Source organism: Phacochoerus africanus, chromosome 8 (genome assembly GCF_016906955.1).
Source record: "Phacochoerus africanus isolate WHEZ1 chromosome 8, ROS_Pafr_v1, whole genome shotgun sequence".
Lineage (NCBI taxonomy): Eukaryota > Metazoa > Chordata > Mammalia > Artiodactyla > Suidae > Phacochoerus > Phacochoerus africanus.
The window spans coordinates 44060499-44085923 of record NC_062551.1 but is presented as its reverse complement, the minus strand read 5'-3'; the positions used below and the strand labels follow the sequence as shown (position 1 = coordinate 44085923).

Genomic DNA, 25425 nt, shown 5'->3' with positions numbered 1-25425 from the left:
CTGAGGGGAGCCGAGGAGCTGCCCCAGAGGGACGGAGGCGGGGTGAGGTGGGGCGAGCTGGACCAGCCGTGTGCCTCTGGCCAGCGCCTGGCAGAGGACACACCTCTCGTCACTTACCATCCAGTGAGCCCCTGAGAGCAGCTGCTCGAAGTTGTCAAACCCTACGACACAAAAGCAGCGTCAACAGAAATGGCCATGCCCTATGCCTCCTGGCCACGGATGCAGCTTCTTCTGGAATTAGGGAGAGTCTGGCAGTGGAGCCAGAAGAAACAGGATCCGGGAGAACCTGGGCCGGCAGAAAGCCTCTCTAATCAGAGTCAGCTCTGTGCACACAGGCGGCTCTAATGCCGCCTGGCATGGGAATGAACAGGACCACGGCTGTGAGGGGCAGGGAGACAGGCCAGCCTGCAAACCTGAAAGAAAACTCGGCCCTGCCCCCCTGACCCAGAAGAATGGTGCCAGCCCAAGGCAGAGTGGCCAGCATTTTGTGGGGACAGGGAGGTGTTCAGGGACACAAGCCCCCACCCTGACCTTAGACTGCAGCACTGTCTCCCAAGACAGGAGCACACACACTCACCCACGTGCAGGGCAATGGAGAGTCCGATGGCTGACCAGAGCGAGTAGCGGCCTCCCACCCACTAGGAGAGATAGGAAAAGGTGCTGAGGAAGGGTTGGCGCACCCCGCCCCCCCTCCCTCCTGCCATGAAACCTGTCCCCTGAGAGCCACGCTTGAGGTGCAGCTTGGAGGGCCTGGGCCCAACCCACCTTTGGCAAGCAAGACAGCAGGCCAGGCGCTGGCACTGAGCTGACCGACAGGGCAGACTACACATGGGACTGACCAGAACCACAAGACTCAACCCAAGACCTTACCGTGGCAGGCCCCACCTCCTCAGCCACCGACAGACCCAGCGCCTCATACCTGAGCCAGATCAGGCCGCCTCAGCCACCGACAGACCCAACAGCACCTCATACCTGAGCCAGATCCGGCCTCCTCAGACACCAACAGACCCAGCGCCTCATACCTGAGCCAGGTCCGGCCTCCTCAGATACCGACAGACCCAGCAGTGCCTCATACCTGAGCCAAGTCCAGCCTCCTCAGACACTGACAGAACCAGCGCCTCATTCCTGGGCCACCTCCGGCCTCCTCGGACACCGACAGACCCACCTCCTTGGACAGTAACAAATCCGAATCCCATACCTGCGTCTGGCCGTGCCTCCTAGGACACCAAGAGACCCCGGGACCCATGCCTGTGTCAAACCCTAACAGACCCAGCGCCTCATACCTGTGCCTACACACACTCCTTTGAACAACCAAAGAACAAGGATCTCCTGCCCGGCCTTGGCCCCCACCTCCTCCGATACCGACAGACCCAGTGCCTCATACCTGGGCCTGGAATTGCCTCTTCTGATGACAGATCCCGAGCCTCATACCTGTGCTCATTCCCGACTCCTCAGGCTGTATTGACAGATGCAGCCCTTCTTACCTGTGCCTGGCCCTGCCTCCCAGGACACTTACAGGCCTAAGGGCTCATACCTGGCTTGACTGATCTTCAGCCTTAGCCAGAGACACACTGAGGCCGACCACTGACCCTGTGCTGGCTCCTGCCACAGTGCAGACTCTACTTTGTATCATCAGAGTCCTGAGAACTCCATTCACATCTTCCTGACAACTACTGAGGGCACCTACTATGTGCCCAGCATAGGCAATGGAAACAATCCACGGGATAGGGGGGAGATAGAAATGAAACAATCATGCCAATAAATGTGAAACTGAGATACAAGCGCTTGGGAGAAAGGAAATACAGTACTGAAACCAATTATAAAGGACCCTGCAGGTGCGTGAGCCTAGAGCTGAAGCAAGAACAAGCATTACCCAGAGAAGCACTGAGGGAGGAGAAGCATTCCAGAAGCCAGAACAGCACATGTGAAGGTGCTGTGGCAAGAGCAGGCTTTCTCAACAGTGAGAGAATTAAGCCCCACAGACAATACTTTGAGTGGCTTTATTTACCCATACTCCCAAGGTTGGTCCAAGGTTGGTTTCCAGATGCAAAGGAGAGATGCTAATTCATTGTATCCAATGGGTGCCTTGGTGCACTAGTGCTTACATTTTTTTTTTTTTTTGCTTTTTAGGGCCGCTCCCGCAGCATATGGAGGTTTCCAGGCTAGGAGTCCAATCAGAGCTGTAGCCACCAGCCTGCGCCAGAGCCACAGCAACAAGGGATCCGAGCCGAGTCTTTGACCTACACCACAGCTCATGGCAATGCCAGATCCCCAACCCACTGGGTGAGGGATTGAACCCATGTCCTCATGGATACTAGTTACCACCGAGCCACAACAGGAACTCCCCATTAGTGCTTAATTCTCTTCTGAGAGCCCACTGAGATAGGCTGGGTAGGAAGAAGCATGATACAATCTGGAAGGTGAAGGAAGGAGTGAGAACTGGAGGGTAGAAGCTGAGAGGCAAGGCTGGAGAACAAAGAAGTCTATGGGTGAGATGAGAATGGAAGCAGGACACCACATAGGAGCCCCAGTGGTCATTCAAAGAATGATGCTACCCTGAATAGAGGGGTGCAGACTGCTGATTCAGGATGTTCAACTCAATAGGATGAATTGGAAGAATGAGAGGATCAAGTGTGGCCCAGAGGTTCTGTCTTGGGTAATGAATGATGGGGCTCTTTACCTGGAAGGGGTCTGGATTTGGGGGAACCTTACCTGATAGTCATAGTCCCACAGACCATACCATGCCTGACACAGGCTCTCAGATCTCACCTAACACACTCAATTCCAGAAACTGGACTGAACGGATGGCCAGCCCTCAGACGGAGAGATTCCAGGCTGCTACGTTCAGGTTCTCCAACTTCACTTTTGTTTTGGGAGAGCCCAAAGCCCTGCAGAGCCCAGCAAAGCGGGCGTCTGATTTGAGCCTCTGAGACCTCAAATCAGCACCAGAGGTCTCTAGACCTCCCTCTTACCTGCAGTCATTCTCTCAGATCACACCTTATCCATGGAGCTCCTCGGTCAGTTCTATATTCTATGCCTCACCTGCTCCAGAGCCTGAGACCTCACCCTGTCTCACCAGGTATAATCTAACCTTTTTCCTCACTTGGTTAATCCAGATCCTGCCAACCAGACTCCAATGCAACAGACCGCTCCTTGGACTGGTTTCAAGTCCTCAGGCCTCTGCAACACCCTAAGCTCTGCCCATCACACCTGAGTGGGGTGCTAAGAACAGGTGGCTGACTGGCTCAGTGCATTCTACCTCTCCTACCTGAACACAAGACCTCCTCAGGCAGTCCCAGATGTACATACCTGTGATGACCCTGGCCTTCCCTCGATTAGAGTCCATGCTACTCACCTAACTGTGCCTGATCCTGATCACCAAGGGCCCGCCCCTGCACCTGACCTACCTCTTCAGGCCTTACCAGCCATACTGATTATGAATTTCTTTTTCTTCTCTCTTTTTTTTTTTTTTTTTTGCTTTTTATGGCTGCACCCGAGGCATATGGAAGTTCCCAGGCAAAGGGGTCGAATCAGAGCTGCAGTTGCCGGCCTACACCACAGCTCATGGCAACGCTGGATCCTTAACCCACTGAGTGAGGCCAGGGGTAGAACCCATGTCCTCATGGATGCTGGTTGGGTTGGGTTTGTTACTGCTGAGCCACGATGGGAACTGCTGTCCATGTGACCTTGATCCAGAAACTCAGTGACAAAGCCAGGTCAACATCGAAGCACTGGGTACAGACACAGCGGCTTCACCTGGGAGGCAGGCGCCCACTCTGGTACCTCACACTACAGGGTTCCACACCTGTCAGAGGCAGGCTCCAGACAGCTCAGCTAATAAGCCAGGCTTCACTTACCTTTCTGTGCTTAACCCTGACTCCTCACATCTCAACCAACAGACCCAAGTCCACCTCCCTGAGCCCAACTCAAGACTCCTCCCACCTTCCTGAGAGATCTGGCTCTGTCTCCATGGGCCCGATTTCCGCTCCAGGCCTAACATGAAAGACCCAGGTCTATCGTCTATGTTGCACTCAGCTTTTCATGTCTCGCAAACAGAACCTAAACTACCAACCTCTGCTTAACCGTGGCACCAACACCTCACCAAGGAGCCTCAGACCTCATCAGACACAAGTATCTCTGCATATCTGTGCTCAGCAGACCCCACCTGAGAGATGTGGTTCTACTACCTGTGACTAACCCATGCCCCCAGGCCTAACCTCTAGGACCTGGGTCAACACCCGAGTCAGAACCATGCTCCACGGACTTCGTCTGTAAGACTCAAGTGTACATAGGTCTGGCCTCAAAGTATTTCCTTGACAGCCGCATCTACCGACCCCAGCTAACTTAGGACCCCCAGATCTCCTATGAGCCCAGTGTTCTGCCTACCTACAGAAGACCCCATGGCACAGGCCTGAACTGGGGCTGCTCTACCCACCAGGGCTTTACTATGGTTCTTCAGGCCTCACAAAAAGACCAGGGGTACATACCTCTGCCTGAATCCAACACCTGAAAAAGCCAACTCTACCCACCTGCGTTCAACCCTTACGCCTTAGGCCTCCTCAAGACTACACTTGGCAGGAGTTCCCGTTGTAGCTTAGTGGTTAACGAATCTGACTAGGAACCATGAGGTTGCGGGTTAAGGATCCAGTGTTGCTGTGAGCTGTGGTGTAGTTGCAAACGTGGCTCGGATCCCGCATTGCTGTGGCTCTGGCGTAGGCCGGTGACTACAGCTCCGATTCAACCCCTAGCCTGGGAACCTCCATATGCTGTAGGAGCGGCCCAAGAAATGGTAAAAAGACAAAAAAAAAAAAAAGACTACACCTGGCAGACAGGCTTGGCCCGATGGACCAATTCTACCTACCTGTGCGACTTGACCCTGGCTCTTCAGACCATACCTAGAGGACCAGTCTGTATGTGACCCTGGGTCCTCAGACCACACCTAGTGGATCAGCTCTGCCTACCTGTCTCTGAGCCTGGCTCTTCAGACCATATCTGATGGGCCAACTCTACCTACCTATACATGACCCTGGGTCCTCAGACCGTAATTAGAAAACAAGCTCTGCCTACCTGAACTTGACCTTGGGTCCTCAGACCATACCCAGGAGACCAGTTCTACCTACCTGTACATGACCCTTGGCTCTTCAGATCATAGCTGATGGGCCAACTCTACCTACCTGTACATGACCCTGGGAGATCAGACCATAATTAGAAAACAAGCTCTGCCTACCTGTACATGATCCTGGGTCCTCAGACCGTACCTGGTAGACCAGCTCCACCTACCTGTACATGACCCTTGGCTCTTCAGACCATAGCTGATGGGCCAACTCTACCTACCCATATGACTTGACCCTGGCTCTTCAGACCATACCTGGCAGACCAGCTCTATCTACCTGGACAAGATCCTGGGTACTCGGATCATACAAAGCAGACCAGCTCTACCTACCTATCTCTGACCCTGGCTCCTCCAACCATACCTGATGGGCCAAGCCCACCTACCTGCGTGGCTTGACCCTGGCTCTTCAGACCATCCCTGATAGGCCCACTCTTACCTACCTGTACATGACCCTGGGAGATCAGACCATAATTAGAAAACAAGCTCTGCCTACCTGTACATGATCCTGTGTCCTCAGACCATACCTGGTAGAGCAGCTCCACCTACCTGTACATGACCCTTGGCTCTTCAGACCATTCCTAGCAGACCAGCTCTGCCTACCTGTCTCTGACCCTGGCTCCTCCAACCATACCTCAGGGGCCAACCCTACCTACCTGTGTGGCTTGACCCTGGGTCTTCAGACCACACCTGATGGGAGAACTCTACCAACCTGTACATGACCCTGGGTCCTCAGACCAGCTCTGCCTACCTGTACAAGACCCTGGGTCCTCAGACCAGCTCTGCCTACCTGTACATGACCCTGGGTCCTCAGACCAGCTCTGCCTACCTGTACAAGACCCTGGGTCCTCCGACCAGCTCTGCCTACCTGTACATGACCCTGGGTCCTCGGAGCATACAAAGCAGACCAGTTCTACCTACCTGTCTCTAACCCTGGTTCCTCCAGCTGTTCTTGATGGGCTACCTCTACCTACCTGTATGGCTTGACCATGGCTCTTCAGACCATACTTAGTGAACCAGCTTGCTTACCTGTTCACAACCCTGGGTCCTCATGCTGTACCTAGTGAACCATCTCTACCTACCTGTATCTAACTCTGGTTCCTTCCATATACCTGATGGTCAGCTTCTGCCTACCTGTACATGACCCTGGGTCCTCAGACCACAGCTAGCAGACCAACTCTGTATACCTGTCCATGACGCTGAGTCCTCAGCTCATTCAAAGGAGACTAGCTCTACCTACCTCTCTCTTGACACTGGCTCCTCCAGCCAGAGCTGATGGGCCAACTCCACCTACCTGAATGGCTTGACCCTGGCTCTTTAGACCATACTTAATGGACCAAGTCTGCCTACCTGTCTCTGACCCTGGCCCCTCCAGCCATATCTCATGGTCAGGTCTGCCTACCTGTACAGGATCCTGGGTCCTAATGCTGTACCAGTAGACCAGCTCTGTCTACCTGTACAGGAGTGATTCTGACTCCTTAGGCTGTACTTAGTAGACCAGCTCTACCTACCTGTACATAATCTTGGATCCTCAGAGCACGCTTATTGGACCAGTTCTACCTACCTGTCTCTGACCTGGACTCCTCCAACAATACCTGATGGGCCAACTCCTCCTACCTGTATCTTGACCCTGGCTCTTCAGACCATACCTAGTAGACCAGCTCTGCCTACCTGTGCTTGACCCTCACTCCTCAGACCATACCCAGCAGACCAGTGCTACCTACCTATTGATGACCTTGGCTCCTTACATTGTATCTAACAAACCAGCTCTGCCTACCTGTGTGCTTGACTCTGGCTCCTTGGGCCACACCTGGCAGGTCAGTTCTACCTACCTGTGCTTGCTCTCGGCTCCTGAGGCTGCCCCTGGCAGGCTAGCTCTGACTACCTTTACCTCATCCCAGCAGGTCACAGCTCATCGAAGACATTTGGTTCTTCTTACCTGGACTTGGCTGTGACTTTGAGATTTCACTGGACAGACCTAGTTTTGTAAACTTGCCCTGATCCTGACTCCACAGACAAACCCTACTCTACCTACCTGTGCTTAATTCAAACTGACAGACCCATGGATAAAACTTGTGCAAGATGCTGACCCATAGACCTTACCTGAGAAATTCAACTGCACATACCTGTGCCTGGATGCAAATCCTCAAGAAACCTCTACAAGACAGATAGGGATGCAGTTCCACCTACCTACCTCGACCTTACCTGGGAGATCAAGACGGTCTCAACCATGTCCACTGCCAGCTCCTCAGATCTCACCTGAGATACCTACCTCTATCCACCTGTATTCACTCCAGATCCTCAAAGGTCATCTAAGAGGTCCAGTTCTTTCTAGATGAGCCTAACCCTGGCTCGCTCCTCAGGCCTCACCTGACAGATCTGCTCTACCTACCTGTGCCTGACTTCAACTGTGGGATGGACTTTAATGAACCTAACACAGCTTTCAACCTACCTCTGGCTTGCTCTTGGTTTTATAGATGCTACCTAAAACAATCAGTTCTATTCCCCTGTGGTGGAACCTAGCTCCGCAGATTCAGAATGCAAACCAGGGACTGACCTCAGCAGCTCTGACCTTACCTGTTTTAAGAACCAAACGGACATACCTGGATCTCACAAACCTCAAACCTCACCCAACAGACCTGTTTTGTGTACCTGAGACAGACCCAGAATTCGTGAACCTTCCAGGTGGATGGATGTAATGCTCCACCTCTTTACCTGACTCTGGTTTTTCAGTCTTTTCCCCAGGGAACCGAGGACCATCTCCAGAACCATCAACCTGAGCATCACCAGAGCTCCTCAGACAACACCTGATGAGGACACAGTCTGACCTGGACCTGATCGTGGATTTCCAGTTCCCATCTGTCATACTCAGCTCTTACCGAGTCTGTGCTTACCTTCGGCTCCCGCATCCTTACCCACTTCTGCCTGGATGGACCTAATCTGGCTCCTAGGCCTCCCCTAGTTAAACACACCTGTCTGATTCCAGCTCCTGAGACCTCCGACAGACATGGTCTAGAGATGACCTCTGGCAGACCCCACTGTGCAAACCTAACCTGAAAAGACTCTTCCCTGGGAACTGACAGATTCCCAGCTGCTTACCTCGGCCTGGGGGAAACCTCAGAAGAGCCCACGGGTGCCAGTGTCTGAGTGACGTGGGCCTCTGACCCTTCTAGAGACAGAGTCTCTGGATAGTTATCTAACACGAGCCTCTTATTCTGAGTCTTACCGACATGGCTCCTCAGTCAGCCCACCGGTCTGTTCTTCACCTGCCCCAACTCCCTAGTCCTCACCTTTTAGAAGCAGGTGCATCCTGACCTCCCCCTCATCTGGTTCCTCAAACGCCATCCAGTCAGACCCCAGTGCCACCTAGCATGCCTCATGCTGGCTATGGATCCTCAGAGGCCCCTACAATACTCTGAGCTCTGCCCATCACACCTGGTCAGGATGCTGAAAACCTGGTGGTTGACCTGGTGGAGGGGACTTACCTATGTTTGCCTAAGCCTGAGTTCTAATCACCTCACTTGAGGGATGAGCCACCCACGGCCTGAAGCTCTCTTTTCAGAACCAGAGAGACTCCAGCGGATACATCTTAAATCAGATTCATGGATCTGGGTTTAAGTACCTGTACATGACTTTGGCTCCTCACACTCCACTCGAGAGAACCATCTCCAAATATCTGAATTCCTCCAGAATTCACAGACCCCACCTGTACCTTTACCTGTCCTGGTGCCTCCTCAGAACTCACCTGTGCCTGTCCTGGCTCCTCTTCAGACCTCAGCAGCCCAAATGAGCTCTCCAACATGTGCTGACTCTGGCTGGGCCCTGAAGGACCCCACAGTTTACCACCACACCTCTGCCTGATCCCGACGCACGAGGCTGCCCCATGACTGAGCCCAGCTGATGGGGCCTCACCACTTACATGTACCTATGCCAGACCAGACTCTTCTGATGGTACCTCAGAGCCAGCACAATATCCTTAAGTCTATCCTGACTCCTCTATCTCACCTGAGAGGCCCTAGATCCAGAAATTTCACCTATCCCTGGATCTTCAGATGTCACTTTCTCAATTCAGCAATATACACCCTTGGTGACCTGGGCAAGTTCCTCCATGTCTGGCCTGGCCCAGGAGGCCTCCAGTGCGCCTACCCTGGCCACTCGGGCCTCACTGGCCAGCCCCTGCCCCACGTTCCTGTGCCCAATTCACATTCCTAGGTCTTACCTGGGAGACTCAGGTCTCTCCCTAAGCCACACCCCCCACTCAGCTCTGCAGGCTGGGTGGTTACAGGCAATGAAAACCCAGGCTGGGACACAGCCCTGCTGTGCTGGGCTCCTTGGCTTGCGGGAGCCCCCCCACATCCCTGACCACCGCCTGCTCAGGCTCCAGATCCTGGGGAGGAGGTGGAAGGCGCCTCCCCTCCTGTGTCAGGCATGCAACATTTGTTAGACTCTGCACAGTCTCTCTTGACCGGGGTTCCTCATCTGAGCCACAGGATGCAGAAAAGGATCTGAGTGACTCTTCTCAATCCTTCCAAGGATGGTACATTAACTAGGCCCATTCTAGAAAGAAGGTAACTCATTACACACAACAGATGCCTTAGAGCTTCAGGGCTGAATTCTCTTCCAGGCTCCAAGGCCTTCAGGACATTCAAAAGAGAGGACAGCTCCAGATGCTGCCGCCTAGCACCGAGCTTTCAGTATAAAGCCCTGGCAACAGCCCCAGTGGGGAAATCCCAAGTGGATGATGCTCTCTTAGGTACACCTGCCGCGGTCACGTGTTAGAGCCACACTCATTGCATTCACAGCACCCACGCCACACCCTGCACTGCCTCTCTGCACCCCCAAGCCTTCCCTGCACCCTGCAGCTGGAGCCCTTCTCACCCCTCGGTCGCACTCAAGCAAGCTGCAAGGAAAGCACCTGCACACTGCTTGGCACTGGCTCTGGCTCTAGCAGACCTGAGTCCTTGTGATGCCTGTCACTGAAGTGGCCTGCAGTGCTGCCACTCAGGCAATATTTGCTCTGCAAGCTGCCCCGCAGGACCTCCCCCTGGGGCCTGGCACCTCGTCTCCGCAGCCCTCCAGCTGCTCCTGCAGCTCCTTTCCAGGCCTTCCCAGTCACACCTTCGGCCTCACCCTGCCCCTTGGCCTTTAATGACTGCGGCTGCTGTTCAGGGAAAGGTCATCACTGAGAATAACTCAAAACCTCAGCTTAGCGAGGGGGACGGGTGGCTCTGGTTACTCCATGGTGGGGGCTGCCGGCAGGCACCCAGGGGAGTGTCACCTGGCCTGGCAAGCTTGGCCCTTCCCTTGGAGAGAGTGGAAGCGTGATCCTGCTTCTGAGCTGCTTCTGCCCCACAAGCCTCTCTGAGGACCTCCTGGCTTCTCCCAAGACCAGGCATGCAGCAGGTGCTCAATTACACGCTGACCTGACCTCACAGCCCCTCCTCTGCAGCTTGCCTTGGCAAAGGACATGTAATTCACCCACCACAGGGAAGTGCTTTTACTTACATCCCAGAACTCGAACATGTTTTGAGGATCAATTCCAAACTCCTTCACTTTGGTCTGTAAAAGGGCACAGGGAGAGAGGGGGAAGGAAGCCTGGGTTAGCCAGATGAGAACGGGAGCTCTGGGGAACGAGAAGGTGCACCGCGCGAGCCGCCGCGGCAGCATCCCCACCTTCCGCAGAGCCCCCACTGGCCTGGGCTGGTTGACCTGGGAGTCCAGGGCGGGACCGGGACCTGCCCACCCCCGGAGCTGGATACCAGGCCAGCTCGCCTCTGGCGCACCTGTGGCACCCGTGGGGCCCTCTCATTGAAGGGGGGCTGCTCACTCAGCGCAAGGACCTGGCCCACACGCTGCACTGCAAGAGCCACCTTCTGGGTGTGACCCCCCACAAGACTTCTGGGAAACTGAGAGCCTAGAGCTGGAACCCTAGTGTGGGCAGGAGCTGCCTCCCAGGACAGGAAACACACAGCCCGGAGCCCGGCCCAGCCCTTCCAGTACTGGGATGGCGTCTCCAGCCCAGGAAGCCTTCAGGGGATGACTGGTCCTGTTCTATCCCTGGGCAGACAGAGTCAGCAACCCCTCCCTAGGCCCCAAGGAGACATGGTACCGGCCAGGCTGAGCTCTACCTGCAGGAGGCAGACAGTGGTCTGTGGCTGGCCACCCTTAAGGTGTCCTCATGTGTCCTCCCCAGGCAGGTGAGCACTGGAGGCATGGGTGGGGGTGGGGGAGGGTGGCACGGAAGGGGTTGGCATCGGGAGGACCTGAGTGTGGTTCCAGCACAAAGCCCATCACACAGCAAGCTCTCAGCAAGGTCTGCCTTCCTTGTGACTCATGGAATGCAGCCCCTGCCTGCCCTGCACTCCACCCTACCGGGCACAAGTTGGGCCAGGAGGAACTGGCAGATAGGTAACCACGTTCTAATCCCATGTTCTAATCCTGGCATCACTGACTCACGCAATCACTGGGCAAAGTCATCCCCCTTCACTGGGGCTTAACTAACACCCTCAAGTGAGAAATGGGATGCAGCCCCCCCATGACTCAGCAAATCCCATCTGAGGAGAGGCCAGCGGCAGGGAGGCTGAGCACAAGGGAGTCCTGTACGTGGAATGTTCTGGGTATCAGCCCGGCCTGGAAGAAGGGAGAGGATAACGTGATCTCACCAACGCCAAGTCCCTTGTAGCAGCAGAGGTTTGTCTGCCTCGCAGAAAAGGCAAGGATGCTTTGCGGCTCACATCCTTCAGAGGCACCCAACCCTTCTACCCCATCAGCTGAACCAAGATCCTGCACCTGTGAAGTGCATCTCAGCTTGTGGATTTTGCAAGGCCATGACCCTGACCTGGCCTGGGGCCTCCCAGGGAGCAGTATGGGAACCCCCATGGCACTTACAGTATTGGTAGACAGGGCGACAAAGTGCTTTGCGACTGCAGAGGGCTGCAAGAGAGGAGATGAGTTATACCACAGACATCCTGCGGGCCCCCAAGCGTAGTGACCCTCCTGCCTCTGGAGAAACCAAGGTCCTGAGGCAGGGGATGACCCCACTGCTCCTAGTCCTCATTTCCAAGGCTGCTGGAGGAGCCCCGTGTCAAGGCAGAGAGGACAGGGGTGGTCAGAGGCCAGCCAGCCCATCCTACCCATGTGCCTCCCCTGTAAAGCTGATGTGGCCAGGGGTGGAAAGGATCCCACAGGACCGGTGGCCCTAAAGAAAGGGTCCTCAGTAGTGCGAGCAGGGTCTGCCACACTTGGCTTGTCTGGGCTGACAAAGCCAAGTACCTTTTTATTTTTTTCTTTTTACGGTTGCACTTGCAGGATATGGAGGTTCCCAGTCTAGGGGTCCAATTGGAGCTACAGCTGCCGGCCTATGCCACAGCCACAGCCACACCAGATCCGAGCCAAGTCTAACCTACACCATAGCTCACAGCAATGCTGGATCCTTAACCACTGAATGAGGCCAGGGATCGAACCAGCAACCACATGGATCATAGTCGGATTCATTTCCCCTGCTTCACGGATGGGAACTTCAAAGCCAAATATCTTTACCAGAAGGGCTATCTCTTGGTGCCAACTTCAGGAGAAAGAGGGCTACAGGGCTAGGCGTGGCCTTGAAAGGGGATGGGCAGACCCACCCTGCCCCTCCCAGTCCGGGTACTGCCCACCCAGGACTCACATCCTTGGCCGACTGAAGAAACCACTCCTTCGCCGTCTCCGCATTCGTGATGGTCTCTTGGGTGGTGAAGGTCTGCAGGCAGAAAGCACAGCAGTTGGTCCCCCGCCAAGGTCGCTGTGTCCTTGAGCCTGAGCTCAGCCATGGAGGCTGAGTGGGTGACCAGTTATCACACGGAGCTGTACATTCAGGTCAGTGTTACACCCCCCCACGTCCCCTCACGTGTCCACAAAGACTCACCCGGTGGCTGTGTCTGGGGCAGGGGCCTGGAAGTAACAGCGTCACTCTGCTCTGTGATTCCAGGACTTCACACACAGAGGAAGGGGAAGGCTAGTAAGAGCCATAAGCCCACCTGCCCCCAGCAAACCTGCTAGTGGTCAAAGCCCAGAGCATCTTTCAGGAGAGGGGCTGCGGCCATGCCTGGGCTCTCTTCAGCCCAGACTAGGCTGTATCTCAGAATTGATGGAATAATTTTTTTCTTTTTCTTCTTGGGGCCGCACCTGTGGCACGTGGAGGTTCCCAGGCTAGAGGTTGAATCGGAGCTGTAGCCTCTGGCCTACACCACAGCCACAGCAATGCCAGATCCTTTACCCACTGAGCAAGGCCAGAGATTGACCCTGCATCCTCATGGATACTAGTCAGATTTATTTCCACTGAGCCACAATGGGAACTCCCAGAATTGACGGAGTTCTTAATATTGGATACACATGGATATGAGTGAATGAGGCGTAAAGGACAAAAACCAAAATGCTTACACTATCTGGACACGGCTCTGGGATCAGAAAGGAGCAGATATTAGGCACAGATCTCTGGGAAAGACGGGAATGGTCCCAGAGGGAGCACAGATTCAACAAAGTGAGTGAATGGAGCTCAAGATGAAGGCCAGTTTGAACTGTCACTAGGGAAACTGTCTGCCACCAGATAAGGAACAGTCTGAGGGCAGCTGTGCTGACCTCATCCAAAAAGCACGGCTGGCTCAGGGCAGGGGCAAAGCACCCATGTGCCCTGCCCCCACCCCCCCAACACACACAGGATGGGGAGCCAGGCTGGGTCTGAGGCCCATACCTTGGAGGCAATGATGAACAGGGACGACTCGGGGTTCAGGGTGGCCAGCGTTTTGGCAATGTGGGTCCCATCAATGTTGGAGACGAACCAGACCCGGGGGCCTTCTGCAGAGTACGGCTTGAGGGCTTCCGTCACCATGAGGGGTCCCTGTGGGGAGGGAGATGAAGCATCAGGAAATAAGATCCCAGAGCCTACAAGAGGCGAGGACAGCCAGGGGCCATCTGTGGAGAAAACAAGGCTCTGGATGGCCCGCCCCCGCCCCTGCGCCAAGGCAGCCCTCTCCTTACCAGGTCAGAGCCGCCGATGCCAATGTTGATGACGTCCGTGATGGACTTGCCCGAGTACCCTTTCCATTCACCACTCCGGACACGCTGGCACAGAGCAGGGACATGTGATCAGCCCAAACCCCCGAGTATAAACTGCTGCTCACGAACATCTCACTTCCCTATCCTTATGCCCCAGACCCAACTTCTGGGCCCTGGCAGGGGCCTACTGAGACCCTGGTGTCAGTTAGATCCCTGCCATTCTTAGCCCCAATGAGTCCCTTCTCTCTCTCTCTCTGTCTCTCCCTTCCTCCCTTTCCTTCTTCCTTCCTTTCCCCACAAAGAACAGAGGCTTCCTGTGGGATCTCAGTTCCCAGATCAGGGATTGAAACTGGGCTGCAGCAGTGAAAGTGCCAGGTCCTAACCACTGGACCACCAGGAAACTCCCCTTTAGTTTTTTCTTCCTTTTTCTTTTTTTTTTTTTGCTTTTTTAGGGCCACACCCATGGCATATGGAAGTTCCCAGCCTAGGGGTTGAATCGGAGCAGCAGCTGCTGGCCTACACCAGAGCCACAACGCAGGACCTGAGCCACGTCTACAACCTACACCACAGCTCACGGCAAAGCCGGATCCTTAACCCACTGAGAGAGGCCAGGGATCGAACTCGCATCCTCATGGATACTAGTCAGGTTCCTTTCCACTGAGCCACAACGGGAACTCCAACTGACCCTTTTTCTTTTTTTAAATGGATTTTATTTATTTATTTATTTATCTATTTAAAATTATAGTTGATTTACAGAGTCGTGGGAACTCCCCTTTTTCATCATTAGAAGGTGGGAGGGACAGCCCCACCCTCACAGCAACACTGCCAGAATGTGTAAAACAAGTGTGATCTTTCACCAGAACCTAACATGACAGAGGCCCAGAGATGTGAAATGCCAACCACCGTGACTGCTCTGTACCAGAGACAAGCATGCCAGACATACAGCCAACCTCCACATGGACCCCAGGGATTCTTGCCTCCCGGTGTTCTCACCACTGTCAAGTCCCCCACGCTGTAGAGGGCTGACGTGTGCATCCACTAGGATACTGTGAAAACCAGGGAGTGTGACTTCAGAAGCTGGTTGTAAAAGACCACGCTGCTTCCACCTGGCTCTCTTGGATTGCTCACTTTGGGGGAAGTCATCTGCTATGTTGTGAGGAGACTTAGTCATATGAACAAGCCTGTGTGGTTGCCTTCTTCCAACTCACCATCCATGAATAGGAACCATCTTGGAAGGGAATCTTCCAGAATCCATTAAATCTTCAAATTACTACAACCCTGGCCAACTTTGTGTGTGTGTGTGTGTGTCTTTTTAGGGCCACACCCGAGGCCTATGGAAGTTTCCAGGCTAGGGGTCGAATTGGAGCTGCAGCTGCAGGCCTACACCACGGCCACAGCAATGCGGGATCTAAGCTGCGTCTGTAACCTACACCACAGCTCTCAGTAACGCTGGATCCTTAGCCCACTGAGTGGGAACAGGGATTGACCCCGCATCCTCATGGATGCTAGCTGGGTTCTTAACCCGCTGAACTGTAAGCGGAACTCCCAACCCTGGCCAACATCTTGAGTACAACCTTAAGAGAGGGACCCCCCCCCACCCCCACACCAAGACCAACCAGTTAAGCCTGAATTTCTGACCCACAGAAACTCTTCAAGACAGAAAATTTAACTGCTATTTTAAGCCATGTTTTGGTGAAACTTGTTATAGAACAACAAATAACTAGTGCAGATTTTGGTATAAGAAGTAGGGTATTATCCTAACGAAAAGCTAAAAATGTGGGTATAAACTCAAAGGACCTTGAGAGAGTTAGTGAAAGCCTGAAAAACATTGGAAGAGACTGTTAGCAGAAGTGTAATAGTCCTTGAGGGGGCTGCTGGTGCGGATTTAAAGAAACAGGAGGAAAGCATTACTGGGAACTGTAGCAAAGAGAATTCTTGTTATGTAGTGATGGCCAAGTTTAATAACACAGTTGCCTGAAATTCCTGGGGAAAGTAAAAGACGTATCTAATCATGATCTGGATGATCTACAGAGATTTTCAGGCTGTGTTATAAGAACTGCTTGGCTTCTTCGTGGTTACAATAAAAATGTAGGAGGAGGGAAATAAGCTTAAGGAAGAACTTTTAAACAAAAAGAAGCCAGGAATTCAGAATTCCCAGCCACTCCAGGCAACGACTGAAGCTAAAATTAAGAGGTGGATCCTTTGGCCAAGTTCAAATCCAGGGCCCACTAAGAAAAGTTTCAGAAGGGGAGTTCCCGTTGTGGCGCAGTGGTTAACGAGTCCAACTAGGAACCATGAGGTTGCGGGTTTGGTCCCTGCCCTTGCTCAGTGGGTTAACGATCCGGCGTTATCCGGTGTTGCCGTGAGCTGTGGTGTAGGTCACAGACGCGGCTCGGATCCCGAGTTGCTGTGGCTCTGGCGTAGGCCGGTGGCTGCAGCTCCGATTAGACCCCTAGCCTGGGAACCTCCATATGCCGCGGGAGCGGCCCAAAGAAATAGCAAAAAGACAAAAAATAAAATAAAATAAAATAAAAATAAAACCCCACATTTCTACAGGCAGTAAGCAGGCTGAAAAAGCTATGCAGTTGCAAATACAGACAACATTTTATGCAAAAAGTATAAATAAGGAGTTCCTGATGTGGCACAGTGGAAACAAACCCGACTAGGAACCATGAGGTTTCGGGTTCGCTCTCTGGCCTCACTCAATGGGTCAAGGATCTGAAGCTGTCATGGTGTAGGTCGCAGAGCTGGCTCAGATCCCGCACTGCTATGGCTGTGGTGTAGGCCGGCAGCTGTAGCTCCAATTCAATCCCTAGCCTGGGAACCTCCATATACCTTGGGGCAGCCCTAAAAAACAAACAAACAAAAAAAGGATAAATAAAGGCAAAGCCAAAAGCCTCAAGGAATGATTCTTAGGCCTTGAGTCCTAAACAAGAAGCTGCCTACATGTGTTCTGCTGGTTTGTGGAATTGCTTTGGACCAAGGATTCCTGTGAGCCACCCGCTCTCCTCCTTTTGTGACAAGGAATTATTCTGCATCAGTTATCCTATGCCTATCTCACCACTGTATGGTGGGTGTGTCAGGGTAACTAACTTGTTTACTTAATTCACAGATCTTCAGATCAAAAGGAACTGTATTTGAGTTGTACTAAAGAAAATATAGGAGTTCCTGTCATGGCTCAGCAGTTAACGAACCCAACGAACATCCATGAGGACGCAGATTCGATCCCTGGCCTTGCTCAGTGGATTAAGGATTGGGCGTTGTTGTGAGCTGTGGCGTAGGCTGCAGACTCTAAAGACAAAAAAAAAAAAAAGAAAGAAAAAGAAAAAAAAGAAAAAGAAAATAGATACATCTCTACCTAATTTAGATTATGAGCTGCTGCTGCTGCTTTTTTTTTGCTTTTTAGGCCCACACCCACAGCATATGGAGGTTCCCAGGCTAGGGGTTTGACTGGAGCTACAGTTGCTGGCCTATGCCACAGCCACAGCAACAGTCAGATTCGAGCCATGTCTTCGACCTACACCACAGCTCACAGCAACGCCGGATCCTTAACCCGCTGAGTGAGGCCAGGGATCGAACCCGCAACCTCATGGTTCCTAGTCGGATTTGTTTCCGCTGCGCCACGAGGGGAACTCCTAGATTATGAGGTTCTTGACTTCTAGCTGATATTGTGATAGGATATGGCCTTAAGAGAAGGTGAATGGGGTGTTTTGCACATGTATGGAAAATGATGAATCCCTGGGAGCCAGAAAGCAGACTACAATAACCAACTTCCAAGAGGGTTCCCAACAAACCTCCCATCCTGGCACTGCTTTCGTGTCCTTGTGTGGTCTCTTCCCACCCTGATCAGGGCTGACCTGTACAACCAACAGGGTATTACAGAGACAAAGAGTAGTTTTTCATGCTAGTTCAAGGTAATAAAAAACTTTGAGGCACCATGCCTTACCTTCTCTTGGATTAATTGCTCTGGGAGAAATCAGCTACCTTGTCATGAGGACACTCAAATAACCTGTGGAGGGGTCCACAAGGTGAGGGACTAAAGCCTCCCCAAAGTCAGCACTAATTTCTAGTGAGCTCTCCTGAAAACAGATCCTCCAGCCCCCATCAAGCCTTCAGATGAATACATCATGAAACCTGTACCACAACCTGTCAATAGAAATGATGGCTGCTATTTCCAGCTGCTAATTTTTCTTTTCTTTTTTTTTGTCTTTTTGCCTTTTCTAGGGCCGCTCCTGCGGCATATGGAGGTTCCCAGGCTAGGGGTCGAATCGGAGCTGTAGCTGCCGGCCTACGCCAGGGCCACAGAAATGCAGGATCCGAGCCGTATCTGCAACCTGCACCACAGCTCATGGCAACGCCGGATCCTTAACCCATTGAATGAGGCCAGGGATCGAACCTGCAACCCCATGGTTCCTAGTCAGATTTGTTAATCACTAAGACAAAATGGGAACTCCTTGGCTGCTAAATTTTTGAGTAATTTGTTACACATCGATAGAAAACTAGTAAACATGGCTTTGCTCAAACTAACAACACCCAGTAACCTTTATTTCTTTCAATAATAAAGTAATCAATCGCTGAGTTCCCCTGTGGCTCAGCAGGTTAAGGACCTGGCATTATCACTGCTGTGGCTCCATTCGCTGCTGTGGTGTGGGTTCCATCCCTGGCCTGGGAACTTCCACATGCCTCAGGTGCAGCCAAAAAGATTAAAAAAAAAAAAAAAAAGAGTAATCAATTGCCATGAGTAATTTTCTGTCAATACAGAGAAAAAAGTTGCTCAGCTTCTCAATCTCACCACTGATTTTGTTATAAAGCATCCTAGAGGGGAAATTTTGTTTCTATTATAACTACACACACCCTTTATTTGACCACATAGGGTCTTGTGACACACACTAGTTCTGCAACTTCCTTTTTCAGCATAATAGTATATCCTGAACAGCAGAGCAGATCAATACAATTGCAGCTCCTTAATTCCTAACAGTGCCCAGGATACAGCAGATGAACACACATGGATTTCAGTGAGCAGTCCTCTGATAAAGAGCTCAGGCTGTTTTCAGTTTTTGCCACCATAATCGATGTCCCCATGAACATCCTCATCCAATCCTGGTGAACTTTTGAGAGCACAGCCACGGAGAGAGTTGCTCACCAAGGAATTTCGGCTATTCAGCAGCTTTTCTGAACTATAAATACCCCATGGGTCTGAGTTAGGTAGCAGCCAGCCACAAGGGAAGGCTTTCATGAAATCGGCTCCCCAGAAGGCCAGTGTCACACACACTGCACATGGCAGGCCTGGGCACACCGGGGTGGACCACAAGAGCACCAGGCCTCTGAGGCACATCACCTCTGCCGCTCACAGCAAACAGCTGGAAATGCTCCTTCCTTCCCTTTACCCAAAGCCCATCACAAGCACCAACTGCGGTTCAAGAACATGAGGGAATCCAGCGTCCCATCAGGATCCCAAGCCTTCCTCACCCTGGGAAGGCCCACTCACTCAGCTGCCAGCTGCCCTGATCACCTCCTGGCATTTCAGGTCTGAAGATGGCTCTCAACCAAAGCAATCGGACTTTGACCAGCCACGTGTGGCGGCCACTGCTCTCCGGGAAAAACGAACCAGCGCCTAAATGATCACTCCCAGAGCATGCATAGCCCACGAATATAGGCACACCCACGCCCACACAGCCAGGCCAGCCCGCATTTGTCACCCTTGCAGTCCAGGCTGGAAGACATCAACCGACTCTTGCAGAACTGCTCCTGAGGCAACAGTGGTTGATGTGGGGAAATCTCTAGCTGTCTGAGGTAACCCCTCCACCCCCGTGCAGGGAAAGGAGGCACAGTTATGTGCATTAACACTGACACAGGGAAAAGCTGCAGAAGAGTTAGTGAAAATGAACCTGTATGTGTATGTGTGTATACACACGTGTGCTTTGTGTTTTAAAGAAAAGACAACAGATATATACAGATGTACATATATGCTGGTACCCGCACAGGTAACTTCTGGACTATTTTACAGTAAATATTATAAAGACTGCTTCTGGAGAATTGGCTGGGGTGCAGTCAAGAAAATTTTAAGATTTAGGAGTTCCCTGGTGGTTCATTGGGTTAAGGATCAGCCCTGTCAATGCTGTGGCACGGGTTCAATCCCTGGCATGGACAAAAACAAAAGATTCCTGAGCCCCACTTCATTCCTACAAATCAGAATCTCCAGAGCAGGGCCCAAAAATCCTTGTTAGAAAAATTAAAAAAGAAAAAAAAATGTTTTAAGTTTTAAATTTTGTCTAGTTCTAGACTAGGCAATATGGGCACATGACTTAAAGAGGTCAGAAAAAGCAAGACCCTTCCCCACAATCCCACCCCCTCAGGGGCCTCACTTTTCTGTTCAGATCTCTGAGCTCGCCAGAAGGTAACCAGGAGCCCATGGGCATTACAGGTCAGGAAGGAGGCTGCTCCACTGCTGCCAGTGGTGGATTCCCTAGGGAAACCCATGCCTCGGCAGAGCCCCCACGACCAGCAATCACACGGACCGCCCCACGTCAGGCTGCAGCTACAGCTTGAGTCCTCTCTCCAAGGAGAGTGGCGTGGTGGCCCATCAGGGGCACGGGTTCCAAAACACAAGCACACACACGGCCCAGGGGAAGCCCAGCCCGCAGCTGCGTACCTTGCAGAAAGACTTCATCTTCTCCAGGACCCTGTTGACCTCTGGCATCACATCCTTGCCGTCCACTAGAATGGGTGTGTTTGACCGGTTCCTCAGGGCCACGTGCAGCACCGCCCGATCCTGGGGGCGAGAGTCAGCGTGTGAAAGGCCCTCCCACCCCCGGGCAGCTGTGCTCCCAGCTGGGCATGATGCTGCGTGGCCCCAAAAGTCAGCTCTGTCCCTTAGCCGCTGGACACGCAGGTCCTAAGGTCTCTGTCAGTACCATGGTTTCAGACTGAGAACCCATCGTGTGCTCATGGAAGGAGCGACCATCCCAGGACCGAGGCGGAGGCAAGGCATGTGCTGTCCCCTCATGTCCCGCAGAGAGAGGTCGAGGACCCACAGATGTGCATGGTGGGAAAAGTCAAGGAAAGCTGAGCAGAGTGAGCCAAGGCAGAATGGTGACCACACAGGTCAGAGACAAGTGATAAATGGCTAGAGGACCCAGGCTCACAAAGCCCAGTCTCACCTTCCTGCTGAAGGGACATGCTTGTTGGCACCTTTTGAAATGTGTCCTCACCCCTTGGGAGGGGAGCAAAGCAGGCAACTCAAGCTTCCCTCACCAAGGGTCCCATCCCACCCACCATCAAAAAACAAACCCGAAGTCTGTGATAGGTGCCAGGCAGCTGGCCCTGTCATGAGAGTGCAACAACGGTCCCATCCAACTGGAGGCAGCAGAGGAGTCCTTGAAAGAAACAGGTCTGGCATTCCAGGTGGATAGGAAGAGATGCTCTTGGGACTCCAACCCAGGGAGAGGCTCGCTGCCTCACTGCCCGACCTCACTCCTGTGCCACAGTCCATAGCAAATGTACCCCTCCAGGAAGCCCTCCTTGATTGCCCCCCTCAGCCTAACCCACCAATGAAAGACAGGGTGTGTTTGAATTGTGGCCCTGCCACTTACAGAATGACACTGGATAAGTGACTTGACCTCTGAGTCTCAGGTTCCTCCTGTGTATAAGGAGGATTAAAAACCTCATGAGGCTGACACTGAGAGCTCAGTGATTCTTATGCCTCCAGGCTTTCACAGCACAGGGTGGCCAAGGCCTAGCCCTGCGGTAGCTTCCTGTTGATTCTTCTCACTGAGGAGGCTGATCTTTTAATACAGACCTTCTTTTCATTTATAAAACTTGCAACAAAGACAAAACAGAGTTGAAAACAAACTTATGGTTACGAAAGGGGAAACATGGGGTGTGGGATAAATTAGGACTTTAGGATTAGCATATACATGCTACTATATATAAAAAACAGATGATCAACGAGGAGCTACTGTATAGCACAGGGAACTCTAATCAATATTCTGTAATACCAACATGGGTAAAGAATCTGAAAAAGAATGGATATATGTAAATGTATAACTGAATCACTTTGCTGTACACCTGAGACTAATGTTTTAAATCAAGTATACTCTGAAATAAAATTTAAAAAAGGGACAGATCCAGTTAACTTCCCTGAGCATGCCTTGAGAAGCCCTCTCCCTGCAGGCTTGAGAACTGCTGTTCCCAGCCCACACCGAGAGCTATCCCATGCTCACCAAGGCCCTGCAACTCACTTGAGGAAATAGGCCTTTGGGGCCTCTCATTAAGCAAAAGTATTGCCTAAGAGGCGGGGTGTAGACACAGGGTGATGCTGCTAACAGTCAGATGAACCCCCAAGGGACGGAAGAGGCTGCAGAGGGTATGCAGCATCTGCCGTCTACCAGCCTGCTTACCTCGGTGAAGTTGATCTTCTCGCCATTGAACATGCGCTCCCGGGCAGCCTCCACACCCCTGGACTTGGCCTGAGAAGAGAAGACACTGAGGCCTGGTCCTACCCACGCTGGCCCCCGAGAGTCCAAGCCCCCAAGTACAAGGCTTGGTGCAGCCCCCAATGGGGCTGACAGATGGCTACAGTCTGGGTGTCTTCTCCCCCCCCCCCCAGCCTCCACCCCTGCCTGGGAAGAGTCTGCTCAGACATCAGGCACTAGGTCCCCTGGGATGCTGCTGGTCAGAACCCGAGCCAGGGGAGGGGCACAGAAGCAATTGCTGAGGTCCACTGAGAAAGACATAAACATGCTCAAGGACCTGGGGGCTCCAGGAGCCCACCACACTGTGGGTCGCAGGTCAAGCCTCCATCAGCCGAACATTACCAGGTCCACCAGCATCTGCATCACAGCCCCCGTCACAAGATTCTTGGAGTAATCCAACAGAATACGGCCATGGTTGGTGTTGAGGTTCAAGCTGCAGAAAGATGGCAGAAGCTGCTGACACCACCCCAGCCTGCTCCCTGACCAGAGATGCTTCCAAAAAAAACATCCTCCCTGTGCCAAATCCAAACATGCCTCAGCTGGCCAGCGCAGTGGTGTCAACTGTCACCTGCACACCCACCAAGCTGACCTGCTGCAGCAGCAGCACACTGCAAGGGGCCAGCCCCACAGAACAAGATGCAGACCCCCGAGGTGCCTTCCCTCTGCTAAAACTGAGCTGGGGGATGGGAAGGCAGAGCTGGGTGTGCCGCGCCTGCCTAGGCCAGGGAGTGACCACTCCCTCCCAGAGCTTCCACTCTGCAACTGAGCTTACTCAGCAAAGGACCTAGATAACAGGGCTGGCCATCAGGGACTTCCAGCCTGGAGCCACAGACCTCCCCTCCCCAACACCTGCACCAGTGACCATTCCTGCCCCTCAAGATTTCTTCCTTTCCTGGGTCCTTCATGGGCATCTGACCCTAGCCTCCTGGACAGGAATCACCCCCCCGCCTCTCCACCCTTCCACCGCGGCTCCCCACAACCTCCCCCCGCCCCACCCTGCCGCACCCCGCAGATGGTCCCCAGTCCAGGACCGGGTGGAAGTGGGCAGCCCTTCCGCCCGTGCTGCGTCAGCGAGGGCCCTTGCTCACAACGGGGAAGGATGGCTTGCTTCAATGGCCTAGCGGGACTGGCGGGGGATGGGGTGAGGGGAGAACGGGAGAAAGATGCCACAGAGGAGGGGAAGCGGCGCAGGGGCCCACTCCTCATGACTAAGCAGCCGGGCCCGAGACCTCCGGCGAGCACCCGGAAACCTGCTTCAAGGAGGCGTCAAGGACGAAGTGCGGCCTGGGCCTGGACCGGGATTCGTCGCCGGGGGGCCCCCCGGGGACCGCCACCCCGCCCTCCCGGCCCTGGTCCTGCACAGCGGGACCCCGCGAGCCGCATCCCACCCCTGGCCGCGAGCGCGCACCTGAAGTGGTTGAAGCGGTCCTTGTCCCCTTCGAAAAGGCGGCGCAAGTTGAGGTCAGAGCGGTGCTCGTGGTACCAGGTCTGCAGCTTCTTGAACTGCGGGTTCTGGGTGAGTGCAGCCATGGCGAGAGCGGCTGGGAACACGGACCCCTGCGGACGCGAACGAGGAAGCGGGGCGGGCGGCGCGCTGCAGGCGGAGGCGGGAGGCGCCCAGCGGACTTTATGGCGCAGGAGCCTGGCCCCGCCCCGGCCCCGCCCCGGCCCGGCCCTCTGCCCTTCTGTCGGCGCCTGCGCGGGGAAGACTTGGTCAGCAGCAGTGGCTGGGGACGTCTCGTCCTTCTTGACACCAGGCGGCCACTTGCGCTGCCTCTCTGCCGACCTCTGCCTGGAAGTGACTGGGGAACAGAGGCCGAGCCCCCTTGGCCCCGGCCTGCTTCATTAGTTCATTCATTCACTCACGCAACACCTTCCATGTTCCAGGCAGTGTTATAGGTGTTGCAGATACATATGTGACAAGTAAGACGTATGGCATGTCAGATGCTGGTAAGTGCTACTGAGAAAAGGAAAGCTGGGAATAGGGGTTGCAATATTGAATAGAATGGTCAATGGAAAATTCACTAGTGAAGTGGCATTTGAGGGAGTTCCTGTCGTCGCGCAGCGGAAACGAATCCGGCTAGGAACCATGACGTTTGGGGTTCGGTCCCTGCGCTTGCTCAGTGGGTTAACGATCCGGCGTTGCCGTGAGCTGTGGTGTAGGTTGCAGACGCGGCTCGGATCCCGCGTTGCTGTGGCTCTGGCGTAGGCCGGTGGCTACAGCTCCAATTCGACCCCTAGCCTGGGAACCTCCATGTGCCGCGGGAGCGGCCCAAAAAATGGCAAAAAGACAAACAAAACAAAACAAAACAAAGGAAAAAACAAACCCAAAAGACAAAAAAAAAAGTGGCATTTGAGCCAAAGCCTAAAGAAGGTGAGGAGGCAAGCCAGCTGGCTAACTGGGGGAGAAGTGTTCAGACAATGGGAAGAGCAACTGCAAAATTCCCACAGAGAGCATGCTTAGATGGCTCAGCCACAGAAGGAGGCAAGTGTGGCTGGAGTGAATGAAGGGCAAGCAATAAAAGATGAGGTCAGAGAGGGAAGGAAGGCAACAAGTCATTGTGAGAACTTTGGTTTTTATTCTAAGAGAGATGGGAAGCCATTGAAGGGTTTAAGGAAAGGCGGGACATCATCTGACATGTTTTACAAAGGATCAGATCCACAATTCAGTAGACATGGAAGTACGGAGAACAGATGGGACAGTGAAGCAATAATTTAACCCAGGAATGAAGGTGTCAGGGTAGGAGAAGTTGGGTGTGGTGACCTAGATATATTGAGTGAAGAATAAGAGAAAGAAAAAGAACAGTC

At 53.2% G+C, this 25425-nt stretch overlaps 1 protein-coding gene across 1 annotated transcript in view; it reads right to left on the bottom strand.

The window, feature by feature from the left end:
- Positions 1-24748, bottom strand: part of GPI (glucose-6-phosphate isomerase) — a 30126-nt gene extending 5378 nt beyond the window's left edge. Inside the window, exons 1-11 of the mRNA XM_047793786.1 lie at positions 24026-24748; positions 22960-23050; positions 22543-22611; positions 20796-20915; positions 14126-14209; positions 13839-13985; positions 12777-12848; positions 11999-12043; positions 10616-10669; positions 578-638; positions 118-161 (exon numbers count right to left, since the gene is read on the bottom strand). Of these exons, the coding sequence (XP_047649742.1) occupies positions 118-161; positions 578-638; positions 10616-10669; positions 11999-12043; positions 12777-12848; positions 13839-13985; positions 14126-14209; positions 20796-20915; positions 22543-22611; positions 22960-23050; positions 24026-24147 (909 nt within the window). The 5' untranslated portion in view covers positions 24148-24748. The remainder of the gene's footprint in view (positions 1-117; positions 162-577; positions 639-10615; positions 10670-11998; positions 12044-12776; positions 12849-13838; positions 13986-14125; positions 14210-20795; positions 20916-22542; positions 22612-22959; positions 23051-24025) is intronic.
- Positions 24749-25425: the final 677 nt, after the last annotated feature.